General features: G+C 51.2%; 5 protein-coding genes across 5 annotated transcripts; 2 read left to right on the top strand and 3 right to left on the bottom strand.

The window, feature by feature from the left end:
- Positions 1–1,096: 1,096 nt before the first annotated feature.
- JCM6883_006039 (uncharacterized protein) lies at positions 1,097–2,724 on the bottom strand (the record flags this gene model as incomplete). Its single annotated transcript, XM_076630494.1, has 4 exons — positions 1,097–1,350; positions 1,412–1,499; positions 1,566–2,264; positions 2,356–2,724. 4 exons carry the CDS (start codon positions 2,722–2,724, stop codon positions 1,097–1,099), a joined length of 1,410 nt encoding a protein of 469 aa, XP_076489553.1.
- A 391-nt stretch (positions 2,725–3,115) lies between these two features.
- Positions 3,116–5,486, bottom strand: JCM6883_006040 (J domain-containing protein; the record flags this gene model as incomplete). The annotated part of the gene is made up of 10 exons (XM_076630495.1): positions 3,116–3,330; positions 3,392–3,484; positions 3,544–3,671; positions 3,736–3,891; positions 3,951–4,447; positions 4,506–4,628; positions 4,684–4,830; positions 4,887–4,958; positions 5,023–5,210; positions 5,279–5,486. The coding sequence occupies 10 exons, from the start codon at positions 5,484–5,486 to the stop codon at positions 3,116–3,118; spliced, it is 1,827 nt and encodes a 608-aa protein (XP_076489554.1).
- Positions 5,487–5,711: 225 nt separating this feature from the next.
- SAM50 (SAM complex subunit SAM50) lies at positions 5,712–8,120 on the top strand (the record flags this gene model as incomplete). Its single annotated transcript, XM_076630496.1, has 10 exons — positions 5,712–5,723; positions 5,778–6,191; positions 6,268–6,651; positions 6,722–6,814; positions 6,882–7,013; positions 7,076–7,161; positions 7,230–7,344; positions 7,427–7,510; positions 7,578–7,872; positions 7,945–8,120. The coding sequence occupies 10 exons, from the start codon at positions 5,712–5,714 to the stop codon at positions 8,118–8,120; spliced, it is 1,791 nt and encodes a 596-aa protein (XP_076489555.1).
- A 246-nt stretch (positions 8,121–8,366) lies between these two features.
- JCM6883_006042 (uncharacterized protein) lies at positions 8,367–9,197 on the bottom strand (the record flags this gene model as incomplete). The annotated part of the gene is made up of 2 exons (XM_076630497.1): positions 8,367–9,014; positions 9,081–9,197. 2 exons carry the CDS (start codon positions 9,195–9,197, stop codon positions 8,367–8,369), a joined length of 765 nt encoding a protein of 254 aa, XP_076489556.1.
- Positions 9,198–10,000: 803 nt separating this feature from the next.
- Positions 10,001–13,727, top strand: APL4 (AP-1 complex subunit gamma; the record flags this gene model as incomplete). The annotated part of the gene is made up of 13 exons (XM_076630498.1): positions 10,001–10,178; positions 10,240–10,359; positions 10,674–10,782; positions 10,848–10,940; positions 11,000–11,309; positions 11,367–11,543; positions 11,602–11,756; positions 11,817–12,126; positions 12,189–12,732; positions 12,796–12,839; positions 12,897–13,394; positions 13,463–13,558; positions 13,626–13,727. The coding sequence occupies 13 exons, from the start codon at positions 10,001–10,003 to the stop codon at positions 13,725–13,727; spliced, it is 2,736 nt and encodes a 911-aa protein (XP_076489557.1).
- Positions 13,728–13,764: the final 37 nt, after the last annotated feature.

A 13,764-nucleotide genomic window follows, 5' to 3' on the forward strand; every position in this document is an offset into this window, starting at 1 on the left:
AAGCGTGTATCTGAAAGCTGGAGTTGTACATATTGAGAGGGGAGAAGAAGAATCGGGAGGGGGAGGAGTTTACAAAGTGACGAGGGTGAGGAGGAAGTGAGGAGAGAGATTCATAGAGGGAGAGAGGATGGGGAGAGAGTATAGGGGAGGGGGAGAGTGGCTCGATCCAAAGGTCTAGAAACAACCTCAAAAGAAAAAAGAAACAAAATGTACCGGAAGACAACGACGACGAATTGTTGACGGAGATCCTGAGTGGGAGGTCGGAAGTGGAGTTTCGGCTCGAGGATCGGAAACGAATTGTACGACAAAATATGTACTGATTCGATCCGAGATGTCGAGAAGAGGAGGGGAAGAGAAGAGGGATTTCCAGGATTGTCGATTGTCGTTCGTCGTTTGTTGGAGTCGGTACAGAGTTGTTGTTCTTTTCTTGAGAAGGGGGAAGAGATTGTTGTTGAATTAGACGCAAGCGGAAGATCAGACCCTCGATTTCTAGTCGTTTCTCAATGAAGAGAAACACTGAGAAAAATCGACGTCTGCTTCGGCTCCTCTAGTTTTAAGCTCAAAGTTGGTAAAATAAACTTCTATAAAGGAAAAGACCATCCCGCTCTCTCTCGCAGGGAGAGAGAGAAGGGAGGAGGACTTTTTCTCGAGCTTGAAAAACGTTGTAGGGAGGTCGGTAGAGCGGCCATAGAGTCGGGTTACGTCCTTTCTTCAGGGAGTGGTGATGGCGATGAGGAGAGAGAGAGAGGAAGAAAGGAAATAGGTGGAGGTGTGACTTTTTGGCCGTCCGGAGCGATACGAGTTTGTTGGTTGTTATTTTGCGATTTCGATATTCCGGTTTTCTCACTCAAGAATGAGTGAGCAGAAGGGATCGAAAGGCGTTAACGAGTAAAGTAGAGTGAGTGTGTTGTGGTGACTTGAAGTGCGGGGAAGTTCGTCGAGAGAAAGGGAAAGTCGAACGGGTAGAGTCGAGGCGAGAGAAGAGGGATGGATTCCTCCTCCTCCTTGATTCGACGTGAGTGTTCGGTCCTTTCCATCGAGTTGCTTTCGGGCATTCAGGTCACGAAGTTTTAGAAGATTGAGAAACTTTCGTCGTTTAACCGGAGAATCCGGACAACTGAAAGTTCTTGTCTTCGTCAAAAGTATCATCGTATTCCTCTTCTTCTCCTCCATCGATGGAAGAGTGGGAAGTGAACGAGGTCGAAGAAGAGGAAGAAGAGATGCGACGTCCTCCTCCTCCTCCTGAGATGATGTTGCCATCGCGGTCGACGCGAGAGTCGTGAACTGCCGAACAGTGACGGGCTCGATCGTGACGACGGGAGAACTTCTTCGGGCAGTGAGGGCAAGAGACTGATCATGCGAAGAGGGTCAGCTCGGCATCCCAGGAGGTCTAAGATGGAGAGAGGCTCACATTCACGAATTCCGAGATGAGACTTGAAATGAGACTGCATATTGAAGTTACGAGCGAACGCACGCCCGCAACCGACGTGAGGACAGATCTATTGAGAGCAGTGTCAGCTCTGATTACGCGGAATAACGAGAGAAGGAGAGAGAGAATGACTAACGAATTTCTTTACTTGATCTTTCTTGGCCGAAGGGCGCTTTGTCGAACCTCGTTTTCCTTGTCCAACGGGGAGACGAATCTTCTGATTTCCTACGACGACGGTAGCGGTCTGACCACTCGCCGAACGAACGACATTCGTAGCTTGAGCGATTGCGACTCCTGCCGTCAAACCGTTCGGAAGCTGAACGAATCCAGAGTTGACATTCGCCGACATGTCGAAAGGAGGGGAAGAAGGAAGTTGAACTGGTTCGTTGTGGTGGAGCGCGGTCGAAGTGTGAGCGGGAGGAGGCGAAGGAGGAGCTTGAACCTGAGCGACTGGGTTGACGTTCGGGACGAAGTAGTAAGTTCCGAGAGGAGTTTCGATCGCGGTGGGACCAGGAGTCGATTGTGGGATAGCGTAGGTGAAGTTTCCTCCTCCGAGCGAGTACGGGATAGCTTGTTGAGGGTAAGGAGCTTGTTGTTGAGGGATGATTTGAGGGATTCCGTTCACGTAGACGATCTCTCCTCCTGAAACTGTGTAGTACTCTGGTTGTACCGGCGCGTAAGGGGTCGCGTGAGCGTGAGCGTGAGAGTGTCGAGGAGGAGGGGGAAGATCTGGATGAAGCGAGGGACCGTTGAACATTCCGCAGTCAAATTGAGTTTTGTGCTGCGAAGGAATGATTTGGTCGAAAACTTCGAACTGAACCGACGGGTCGAGTTGCTACAAAAGCGAAAGTACTGTGTTAGTACTCACTCGTCCGATGCGCGACTCCGATTCACAGCGATTGAGAAGAGAGAGGGAGGAGACTCACTTTGTTCATCGAGGGTTGAAACTCTTTCTTTCCGGCTGCTCCAGCGCATTGATCGAAAGTCAAGTTCTGGGGAATCGGAGAACCAGTAGGAGTCGAAGGGAACGAAGACGCGGGAGAAGGGGTATCGGCAGCCAAGGAGTTCACGTCACCAGGAGGAGAGGACGAGAAATCGCTCCTCTCGTCTTGCGTGACCGCCGGAGGAGGTAGGAAGTGTTGATGATAATCGGTAGCCGAGATCGGGTATTGGTCGAACGTAGGAGAGGGGTAAGTAACCGCGTTGTTTGAGAAAAACGTCGAGGGGGAAGGGAGAACGGAGAAGTCAGCAGTTTGAACCGAGGGGAAGTCGGTCTGGATCGATAGAGTCTCCATCGCGAGAGTAATCGGTTGACGAGGTGAAGAGGCGTAAGAGGTGAAGTTGAGGAGAAAGGGAGAGGGAAAGAGCAAAAGCGGTGAATTCAAAATCTCGACTTCGCAATTTGCACTCTCCGCGTTTTCTTCGCTTCTCTTTCTGTCTCTCCTCTCTCTGATCAGCTGAGATACATGCGACTCCCCTTGTAATTGCTCTCGTCGTACACATCAAGTCGTCCACGAAGAGGGATTTGTGCTTTCCTTTGTTGACACGGTGCCGATTGCAATTTTGCTTTTTTTGAGGCGTCTCGAAATAGCTCTCCCTCTCCGGCCTCGAGCACTGCCCCCTGGTTGAACACCATCATCGCCTCGTTCTCTCATTCCGCCAGAAATAGCCAACGTAGGTTCCATTTCAAGGTCCAACGATGTGTTCCCTCAACGGCAGGGCGACGGCCTGTTTGTCCCCCAAGATTGCCTCGTGCAACTTCCCTTTGAATCGATATCGTACTTTCAATTGTTTCTTCTCTCCGATTGCTGGATCGTAGAACCCGAGGAGAGACGCTTTTGTTCGACCGGCGGGAATCACGAGTTGGGAAGATTGAGCGGGTAGGAGAGCTTGAAGTGCGACTACAACACAGTCCGCGACTGTCAGTAACAATTCGGCGAGATCGAGGAGAGAGAGGCTCACGAGTAACGTCGAACCAGCGTTGTTCAAGCTCGGATTCGACTTTTTCGTCGACAGATTGCAGAACTCCGTAGATCGCTTCGTCGATGATGAGACCTGCTTCCGGACACGATCAGTCTGAGTAGACATGCAGGAGTCCGTCGAAGACAGCTCACCATTCCTCGACTCTTCCTCTTTCACCCGTTTCGCAACGTATTCCTTGACCAACTCTTGAGCTTGTACAGCTTCTTCCCGCTTTTCCCGAATGTACTCTTCGTGTTCTCTTCTCAACTCCTTCAGCTTTCTGTACGATTCAACAGCAATGGACGTTCAGCGAGAGTCGAAAGTCCGATAGCGTGAAAACGTACGAAGATAATTTCCTCTGTTTCCGCGGGGCAAGGAGGAAGTGATTCGTCGTGATGATCCCGATCGCTGGAATGACCGTCAGGGTTGTGAACAGTCTTGGATCGAAGGAAGTCGATACGATAATCGGCAAGGTGATCCTTTGTCCCAATCTCATGATTCTGCGAGTGAAGTCTCTTCAGGCTCGTGCAGGTTCAATCTGCACGAAGAGAGAGCTCACCTAATCTTGAGCGTCATCGCTCCATTGACTCCCACATCCAATCCCAAACCCGTTTTCACGTTCTCCGTAACTCTCCTATCGACGTTCCAACCAACACTCATCGCTCCCGTACTTGTCACAACTCCATTAAGACCCACCTTGAATCCACTCAACACCGTCGTTCCCCATCCTCCCGATAGTTGCTGAGTGAACACTCCCGAAGTGCATTCGACTGCTAACCCATTCGTGTGCTGAAGTCCGACGGAGAGGGTCGAATCACTAACGGGTTGTGCTGTACTAGCTCCCCAGGGACCGAGAGAGTAGGAACCGGATCGCAGAGTGAGAATCGCGGTGAGGTTCTCGTAGATCCGTCGACCGAGAGTGAGAGTGAATTTTGGAGGTTGCGGGAATGCGAGAGAACGAATCGGCAGGAGTTCAAGTCGAGCAAAAGAATCAGGGTCGGGGGCGTAAGTCGTCTTGAAGGTGAGTGCTCGAGGCCGTAGTAACGTTGTGCCGATCTACACGGAGGGAACGAAGTGAGCTCGTGAAAACAGTATGAGAGGCAATTCGACTGACCTCGAAATTCAGCCTAGAGGTCGGGTTGTGCTGCAGTTTGACGATAAAATTACCAGCCCCGACCCCTTGACGAGCGACGATTTGCGAAGTGAGAATCAAAGCGGTCGCAGGATTGATTGGAGTCTAATCAAGCTCAATGGTTAGCAGAAATCAGCCTGACTTCCCCGCCATCACTCACAGTAAAAGAATGTTTGAGGAAGAGTTGTCGAGTCGATACGCTCTGTATCCGATCAATCAATCCAAAATCTTGAGGTCCTCCGTATTTTATTCTCTCTTCATCCGATAGTAACATCACTCGAGCATCAGAGGTGATCGTGATCTCTCCCTACAGAATGATTCGACTCAGTAAACGACTTGACTGGGACATCTTCTTGGACTAACCCTTGACCGCACGAGACTTTCGAGGTTCGCTTCGAGTTGCTGTCGATTCAGTTTTTCGTATTCCGCTCTCAGCTAAAACCGTCTCAGACAAGGTCAGTATCATCCGTATCTGTTCCTTATGACGAGATGAGCTTACCTCTTGAGCAGTTTTCCCTCTCGGCCCAACTTTCAACTCCGATTTCAACCCATCTTCCCCTAATTCGTCGTAAATGACTCTCTTCTGTGGATCTGACAAGACCTCGAACGCATGATTGATCGCTTGGAACCGTGAATCTGCGGCTTTCTTCAAGGCTGGATCTCGATGTCGATCCGGGTGAAGGAGAGCTGCATCGAGGAAGCGGATAATCAGCTCGAAATCAAGCTAGATCGCGAGGGAGGACGTGCAAACGGACCTGCTAACCGCCTGTAACTCTTCTGAATCTCCTCCTCCGTGCAGTCATTCGATAGGTTGAGGATCGAATAGAGCGAACCTTCGGAAGGACCTGCTAGAGGCGATTCTTCGTAATCTTCTTGATCTAGCCGACTTGCGTGGGATCCGAACAAGGGTTCTTGTTGATCCCAAGGTAGTTCTGTCGAGGTAGAAGCGGAAGGAAAGGACATTGAGGTGGAAAGAGACAGGTGGGGAAATGAGACAGTTTCTGGAGGAAGAGGACTCCCGCGTGGTCCGCTATGGTCGAGGATCGAAGTCTTCTTGTCTAGCTGGCGTGTAGGGGTGTTGAAGGTCGCGCGGAGAGGTAGAAGAGGGGAAGGAAGATCGATCGAAAGTTCTTTGACTTTCTTCATCCCCAAATCGGCTCATTCTTCCGACCAAAGGGTACTGAGAAGATGGCTAGTCAGGTGAGTAGCCCGTAGCGCAGGTCAAGAGCTCTGCGGCTGACGTTACGCGAACAGGAATCGACTTCATCTGCCGATGTTCCTCCCCCTCGACGGACTCCAGCTGAACACCTGAAGACTACTCCCGAACACGTTGAACCTACGAAAGTGACCGTCAAGGGTCCCTTCATCTCAACAGCCGAGTCGACTTCTGTCAATTCTTTCGCTCAACCTCAAGCGACTCCTTCCTCCTCTTCCACTTCCTCCCCTCCTCCAGGCCCAAACACATCCTCCCCTCCTGCCTCTCCTTCGTTACCGACACCTTCTCCCGCGCCCGAAGCGATTCCGACCGGAGGCGAGATCGACAGCGCTCAGGTTGAAATCGTTTTGGACGAAAGTCAGATCAAAGATGCAGAGAGTTGGCAGAAGGAACGACTCGAGAGGAAGCTTAGAGGAAAATATGAGAGGATGGGCAAACAGCTAGCCGAAGTCGTGAGTGCTTCTCCGTTTGAGACTCGGATTCTCGCGAAATACTGACTGACTTCCTTCTTTCTCCTTTGCGAGCTAGGTCAACGACAACCTCGATGCTCCTCTTCGACTCAACTCTATCCGTTTCCTCGGAGCTACAAACACCCGCCCCTCCTTCCTCTCCCGCGTCGTCGCCCCTTACCTTACTCCCATCCCGACTCCTTCTTTCCTCTCCGCAAACTTCCCTTCTCCCCCGCCGCCCTCCGAACAAACCCTCAAATCGCTCCTCAAGACGACTCGAGACTTGACAGAGACGCTCGAGAAGTTCGATATCTTCCGACCTGGATCGATCGAGCCGACTCTCGTTCAATGCGATAGCGTACTCAGCGGGAAAGACGAAGTGGATTTGGTCTTTAATGTCAAGGAACAGTCAAAATACTTCTTGAGAACGGCTACGGATGTTGGAGATGGTGAAGGAAACGCTGTGAGCTCTTCTATCTGTGCTCTTCTGCGTCGTCGTCTGCTCCTGACACATCACTCTGCTCGACCATCAGACTGGTACCGCGAAGATTCGAAATGCGTTCGGAGGAGGTGAAACGATTGAAGGAAACGTTTCCTTCGGTACTCGAACGAAATCGGCTTTCCAAGTGGGTTCTCCTTCTCGCTTACAGTCTCTGTTATGAGAGGTTGACTTCTGGCTCTGTGTCTTGGCAGGTCAAGTTCGATACACCTGTTAACGCCTCAGCGGTAACGAGGTTCGATTTCTCCATCTTTTCGGCACAAAGAGATCTCAATTATTTCGCAAGTTGCAATGAATCGACAAAAGGGTTGATGGCTCGATTACGGGTGAGTCTTACCTTCTACGTCACATTTTCCAGTCTACTGATACGTTCGTGCATCCTATGCAGACACTGAGTCCGTTCGGATATCACGAATTCGCGTACGAAGCAGTTCTACGACAAATCGGAGAAGTCGCTCCTTCAGCTTCCATGTCGTACGTTCCTCTCTCTCGCTTCTCCTCATCCGACCTGACGACTGATGATGATCGGTGCGGGGATACAGGGTCCGGGATGCCGCAGGAGCATCAGTCAAATCTGCTCTATCTCATACTTTCACTCGGGATACGAGGGACGATCCTTTCATCGCTACGAGAGGGTTCTACCTCAAGCTCAGACAGGTATGTAGAGTCAGTGCTCTCGAAGTCAAGGCTCGTTCACAAAGACTGATCGCGCTCTCACTCTTCGACGCGCGAAAACTAGGAATATGCGGGATTGGGAGGAGACGCAAATTTCGTCAAGGCGGAACAAGAGGGCTCGGTCTCTCGATCTCTAGGAGGTGGATACGTGAGTTCACCTCGTCCGCTCTTCGCATATTTCGCTCAAACGCTGACAAGCTCCCACTATCCTTTAGTCGGTTTCTCTCGGTGGTCGATCCGGACTCCTGTTCCCCTTCTCTTCCTCCGCATCATCCTCTTCCTCCTCCAGACCCGCCACTTCCCTCCTCCCCGATCGCTTCCACCTCGGAGGTCCTACCTCTGTTCGAATGTTCCGACCAAACGCGATGGGACCGAAAGATAATCGAGATTACCTAGGAGGAAACGCATTCTGGGCTCTCGGGGCTAGTCTCGTCACTCCGATCTACAAGAAGCACGATTGGCCATTGAAGGGACATTTCTTCGTGAATGCTGGAAAACTCGTCGGTGGATGTAAGCTGCTCTCGTCTCTCTCTTGTCAGGGCTTCGAGACCAAGGCTGACGCTGATTGTGATCGACGAATAGCTCAACCACTCTCGACACTATTCACACAACCTCCTTCAGTCACGACAGGTCTGGGATTGATGTATCGACATTCGTCGGTTCGAGTCGAAGTCAACGTCGGAGTACCTCTAGTAGCAGCAAGAGGGGAAGGATCCGTCAAGGGTGTGCAGTTCGGGTTAGGCTTGAGCTTCTTGTAGAGAGGCAGGGCGACATCAAAAAGAGCGAGTCGAGACGAGCTCGACGATGTTCAAATCGCAATTTAGCACGTCTTACTTTTCGCAACTCTCTCATTGGTTCTCTCGCTCCTCGGACAAGCGTGTACGGTGAGAAGGAAGGGCACAGCAAAACGGATGGCTACAGAAAGAATGATACGGAAGAGCTAGAATGGACAACGACAGTGAAAAGTGAGAGTGGGAAGAAAGGATAATTCGTAAAGAGCCTATTCAGTATGCCCGAGGGGTGAAGAAATCGTGAGAAGGATCGTGTATCGTGTTTGTCGAGTAGACGGAGGAGCTACTTGAGGAACAACGAGAAGAGGAAGCGAGGGAAGAAGCTGAGGAAGGGATTGACCTAGGAGTGGTCGTTCGAGGCCTGGGTTTGTCCTGGTTCGCGCACAGGTCGAAGGTGGTCGATCTCGCCGGTTTGAGGAAGAAGAGATCGTCCTCAGCTTGTCTCCAATCCTTCGCGTCGTCGCCGCTGAAGAGGGTAAAAACGGATTCCGCATCTGATCGGTCTCCGTCCTCCTCTCCTCGTAGGCTCTCGTTCAGTTCCTGTAACTCCGTGCAAGCGAGAGAGAGTGCAGCTAGTTTCGCATCGACCAGTTTCGACTTGAACTTTTCTTGACTTCTTTGCGTCGTGCTCGCCATGAGACTTTCTCTTCGAGGACTTGTCGAGTGTGGAGGTACGGAGAGGTAAGGACGTGGTCGATGAGGAGGAGTGACGGGAGCTCGAGGAGGAGGCGTGGGAAAGGATTGAAGGTCGGGAGTAACAGGTCGCGAAACTGTCTTTTGGTGTCGACGAGGAGGGGCGCTCGACCTTGCGAAGGGATCGATAGGGAGTGCAATGAAAGCTTCGGCGGTGATACGAGGGCACTATGAGGCTCTCGACATAGGTCAGCCTAGGCGAAACGAGCGAGGTAAAGGAGTTCTGAGACTCACATCGTCTTCAAACGTTCCAGAGTCACAGCTGAACCACGACTTTTTCTTCTTGAGAGTCTTGACGACCAACGATGTACCGAAGTGTAGGTGAGAGGGAACGGTGCTGGAGCGAGTCATTGTGAAGGGAAGCGAGTAAAGATGAATGATAGAGATGGGAAGAGAGAGAAAGAGAAGAGAGCGCTGAGGGTCGTTGAGTACAGATTCTTGTGGACGTGATACACGGAGCGAGTGATGGGGTGATACAAAGGTGCAGAGTCAGAGGAGAGCAGTGAAGGTTCTAGAGATCACAATTCAAGCATTGCAAAGCGATCACACCAAAGCTCCAACTTTCGCAGATCCCCCTCACTTCGAGTCGCTTCCTGACGCACCTCTTTACATATCGAGCGTAGCTATCGAATTGAAGCGTGTCACATCAGCGAGTTTGCTTTGCGTTCGCGATCAATTCGAGTTCGTATTCCCAAGGGAGAACAAATTTCGTAGCATTGCAAACGAAAGAACGCTCGAGTGTAGACACACAATAGAACAAGCGAGCACAGACTACAATGCAACGCAGCGACTAGCTGATCCCTGTCATTCCCGCGTTCAAACTCACTTCTCGCCAAACTCAATCCTTTCGCCATTCCTTCTTGCCGTGCTTCGTCTTGGGACAGCGCCTCCTTCCGCGAGTACTCTTCGGTCAACTCCTTCTCGCGAGTTCCGGCGCAGTGGCGCGAAAAGACAAGGAATCGACTGCCTGAACGACGATCCCACACTTTTCTGCAAGGCTGAACTCCTTCCACTCCCTACCGGTTGAACCCGGCGGGAGATCTAGCTCGAGCGAAGCTGAGTTCGCTATCATGGTGCGAGGTCATAGCAGAGAAGTGTCACGGAGGGAGAGAATAGAGATAGTCCTGCAATCCGACGAAGAGTCGGGTGAGAGAATGGAGAGTACGAGGCGCCTACGTGACTCAGTAACCGGTCCATCTTCTGTGACTATTTCGACCGTTCGTTGGGTTCCGCAGAATGAAAGTGAAGGGAAGGAGAGGAAGCTGGAACTGCTCTCTCTCCACCACATCACCTCACCACTTCTTTCGCCTCGAGGTGCCTCTGAACCCATCAGTGAGTCTCAAGCATCAGCACAGAATCCTCATGAGCTAATTACAAACTCGATTCGATGCAGTGGTGTTCTACAATCTCAAAACGTTGATCAAGGCGATCAGAGCGACAAAGACTATCGCCGACGAACGCGCGTTGATCGTCAAGGAGAGTGCAGTGATTCGTACGAGCTTCAAGGAGGAAGGTAAGCTCAGTCTCCTTCGGTTCCGAGCTGTTCTCGGGACTCTCGCTCCACCCTCACGCGTCAACCCTCTTCGACGACCTCTTCATCTTCTACGAACTCTACTGCAACGCGGAGGCAGTGGTGGAGATACGATGGTCTACGGATTCGGACAGAGGGATCAGGTGTCGAGTAGAGTACGCGAGAGTGTTGCATCTGAGGGAAGCAATGAGGTCAGGTCAATCGCAGCGAGGGACAGCAGGAGGATCACAGAGTACAGCTGAATACCGCAATCAGAGTGACGAATAGCTCACACCGATCTTCTGCTCTGATCATAGATTCCTTCACACGACACCACAACATCGCGAAACTGCTCTACATCCACATGCTTGGTTATCCAGCTCATTTCGGTCAAATCGAATGCCTGAAACTCGTTGCTTCGCCTCGGTAAGTCGAGGGTACCAGGCAAATGACTTGAAAGAGCTAATCTGGAGTACCTCTTGATCTGCTAGATTCACGGACAAACGGTTAGGATACCTCGGAATTATGCTCTTACTCGACGAGAACCAAGAAGTACTCACTCTCGTCACGAACTCCCTGAAAAAGTGAGTATCCTCCGACTCCCTCCCAGGATTGCGAGCTGATTTTCGTTTTCTCCCTTTAGCGACATGAACCACTCCTCCGCCTCTACCGTCTCCCTCGCCCTCTGTACTTTCGCCAACATCGCCTCGGAAGAGATGGCTCGAGATCTCGTCACAGAAATCGAACGATGCCTCGGATCAGGGAACGCTTACATTCGGAAAAAAGCAGCTCTCGCCGCGCTGAGGTGTCTATACAAAGTCCCTGAATTGGTTGATCATTTCGAAGGGAGAGCAACGAGTCTATTGAGCGATAGGAATCATGGAGTGTTGTTGACGGGAGTGACGCTCGTAACCGAAATGGTCAGATTAGTTGGAGGTGATCCTTTCCGAAAAGTGAGTCTATTCTCTCGCTAAGCTGTTACTTGAGACTGATCACGAACTGCTACATAGGCTGTACCTCTACTCGTTCGACACTTGAAAGCACTCGTTACGACAAATTACAGCCCTGAACACGACGTTAGTGGAATCACGGATCCTTTCCTCCAAGTCAAGATCTTGCGACTCCTTCGGTTACTCGGAAAGGAAGATGTAGAAGCGAGTGAAGCGATGAACGATATTCTTGCTCAAGTTAGTTCTCCTCTCTATTTCTTCGGACGAAACGCTGAATCCAATTCCTCTGCCTTAGGTCGCGACGAACACGGAAGCAGCAAAGAACGTCGGAAACTCAATCTTGTACGAAACGGTGCTTACGATCCTCGAAATCGAAGCCGAGAGCGGTCTACGAGTCATGGCTATCAACATTTTAGGAAAATTCCTCGGAAACCGAGATAACAACATTCGGTGCGTTTCCGTTCCTCGTTCAGTTCTCTAGCCAGTCACTGATGGGTAAGACGGGTACAGATATGTCGCTCTCAACACGCTCAACAAGGTCGTCGCGATGGATACGAACGCCGTGCAACGACACCGAGCGATCATTCTCGACTGTCTCCGAGACGGCGACATCTCCATTCGACGACGAGCACTCGAACTCTCGTACGCTTTGATCAACGAACAAAACGTTCGAGTCTTGATTCGAGAATTGTTGGCGTTCCTCGAAGTGGCCGATAACGAATTCAAACTCGGAATGACGACTCAAGTTTGTGCGGCGGCTGAACGATTCGCTCCGAATCGAAGATGGCATATCGATACTGTCTTACGAGTACTCAAACTAGCGAGTCTTCTCCGCCATTTTCACGGGAGACGAGAGTTCTGACTGACATTTGACTTTTTCAGGCCGGAAATTACGTTCGAGAAGAAGTTCTCTCCGGGTTCATTCGACTCATTACTCACACTCCCGATCTTCAATCCTACACCGTCTACAAACTCTACACAGCGCTCAAACAAGACGTTTCACAAGAATCTCTCACTTTAGCCGGAGTGTGGACAATCGGGGAGTACGGAGACGTTCTACTACAAGGCGGAACGGTTGCCGATAACGGAGGAGAAGAAGAGGAAGGTGCGACGGCGACAACGAGTGAAGCAGTCAACGAGAAGGATGTCATCGACTTGTTGGAGAAGATTTTGGTTTCGCCTTACACGAATACGACGATTCGACAGTTCGTTTTGACGGCGATTACGAAACTTTCGACGAGGTTCTCTCAACCGGATCAAATCGCACGACTCGGGAAAGCTCTGCATCAATTCGACACGAGCGTTGAACTCGAGTTACAACAGAGGGCGATCGAGTTTGGGAAATTGTTGAGTTTGGATTCGGTCAGAGGGGGGGTGTTAGAGAGGATGCCTCCTCCCGAGATCAAGGCGACAGTGATGGGTACAGGTCAGTCAAGGGTGTCATTCGGCAGCTCTCAGGCGATGCTGATTGCGCCTATTCTTCTGACAGTGAGCGAAAAGCGACCGGTCGGTTCCCTACGCAGAGACAAAGACGTGAGTTTATCGCCTCCCTTCTGCTACGAGCACAACTCATCGTCAATGATCCCGCAGGCTCTTCTCGATCTCATGGGAGATGAATCTTCGAGTCCTACTTCTGCTTCGACCCCTGCGGTTCAACAACAAACTACTCAAGACCTCCTCGCCGACATCTTTGGTTCTTCCGACCCTACTCCTTCCGCCCCTGCCTCCGCTTCTTCTCCGACAGCACCTTCATCGAACGTGAACGATATCATGAGTTTGTTCGGTTCAACTTCGCTCTCTCCTCAACCTACCGGTCATTCATCTCCTCCCGCCGCTTCTTCAACACCATCAAACGATCTCTTCTCGACTCTCGCCTCTACTCCCGCCGCCGCCGCCGCGCCTTCTCCTCCCGCTCCCACCCCGACACCGTCAGGTCCCCAAGCTCACGAAGCCTACAACGGAAACGGTCTTCGAATCACCCTCACTCCGGTTCGAGACACGAACAATCGGAACGTCGTTAACATTCTCGCGAAATTCACGGCGACTCAACCCGTACAAAGCGTCAATTTCCAAGCTGCAGTTCCCAAAGTACGTTCATCTTCTCTTTCTGTCTCTCTCTTTGGCTTCCTCGACTGATCATAATCAATCGTTCATAGACACAAAAACTACAGATGCTCGCAATGTCGAAAACGGACGTCAACCCTGGTTCGACCGAAACTCAACAACTTCGAGTGATGGTCAGCGCTGCAGGAGTAAGTTCTCTTTGCTCTCTTTGCTCTCTTTCCTCCATCCAGAACTCGTACTGACGTCTCGCTTCAGGCACTCGTTCGACTGCGACTACGAATCGCTTTCACTTCTGGAGGTACCCCATTCCAAGAACAAACCGATTTCTCCTTCCCTGCCGAGCTTATGGCCGCATAGACCTCCGCCTCTTCCTCGTCTCCTCTCTTTCATTTCC

Source organism: Sporobolomyces salmoneus, assembly GCF_050403485.1.
Source record: "Sporobolomyces salmoneus JCM6883 DNA, S_salmoneus_JCM6883_v1_ctg10, whole genome shotgun sequence".
NCBI classification, from domain to species: Eukaryota; Fungi; Basidiomycota; class Microbotryomycetes; order Sporidiobolales; family Sporidiobolaceae; genus Sporobolomyces; species Sporobolomyces salmoneus.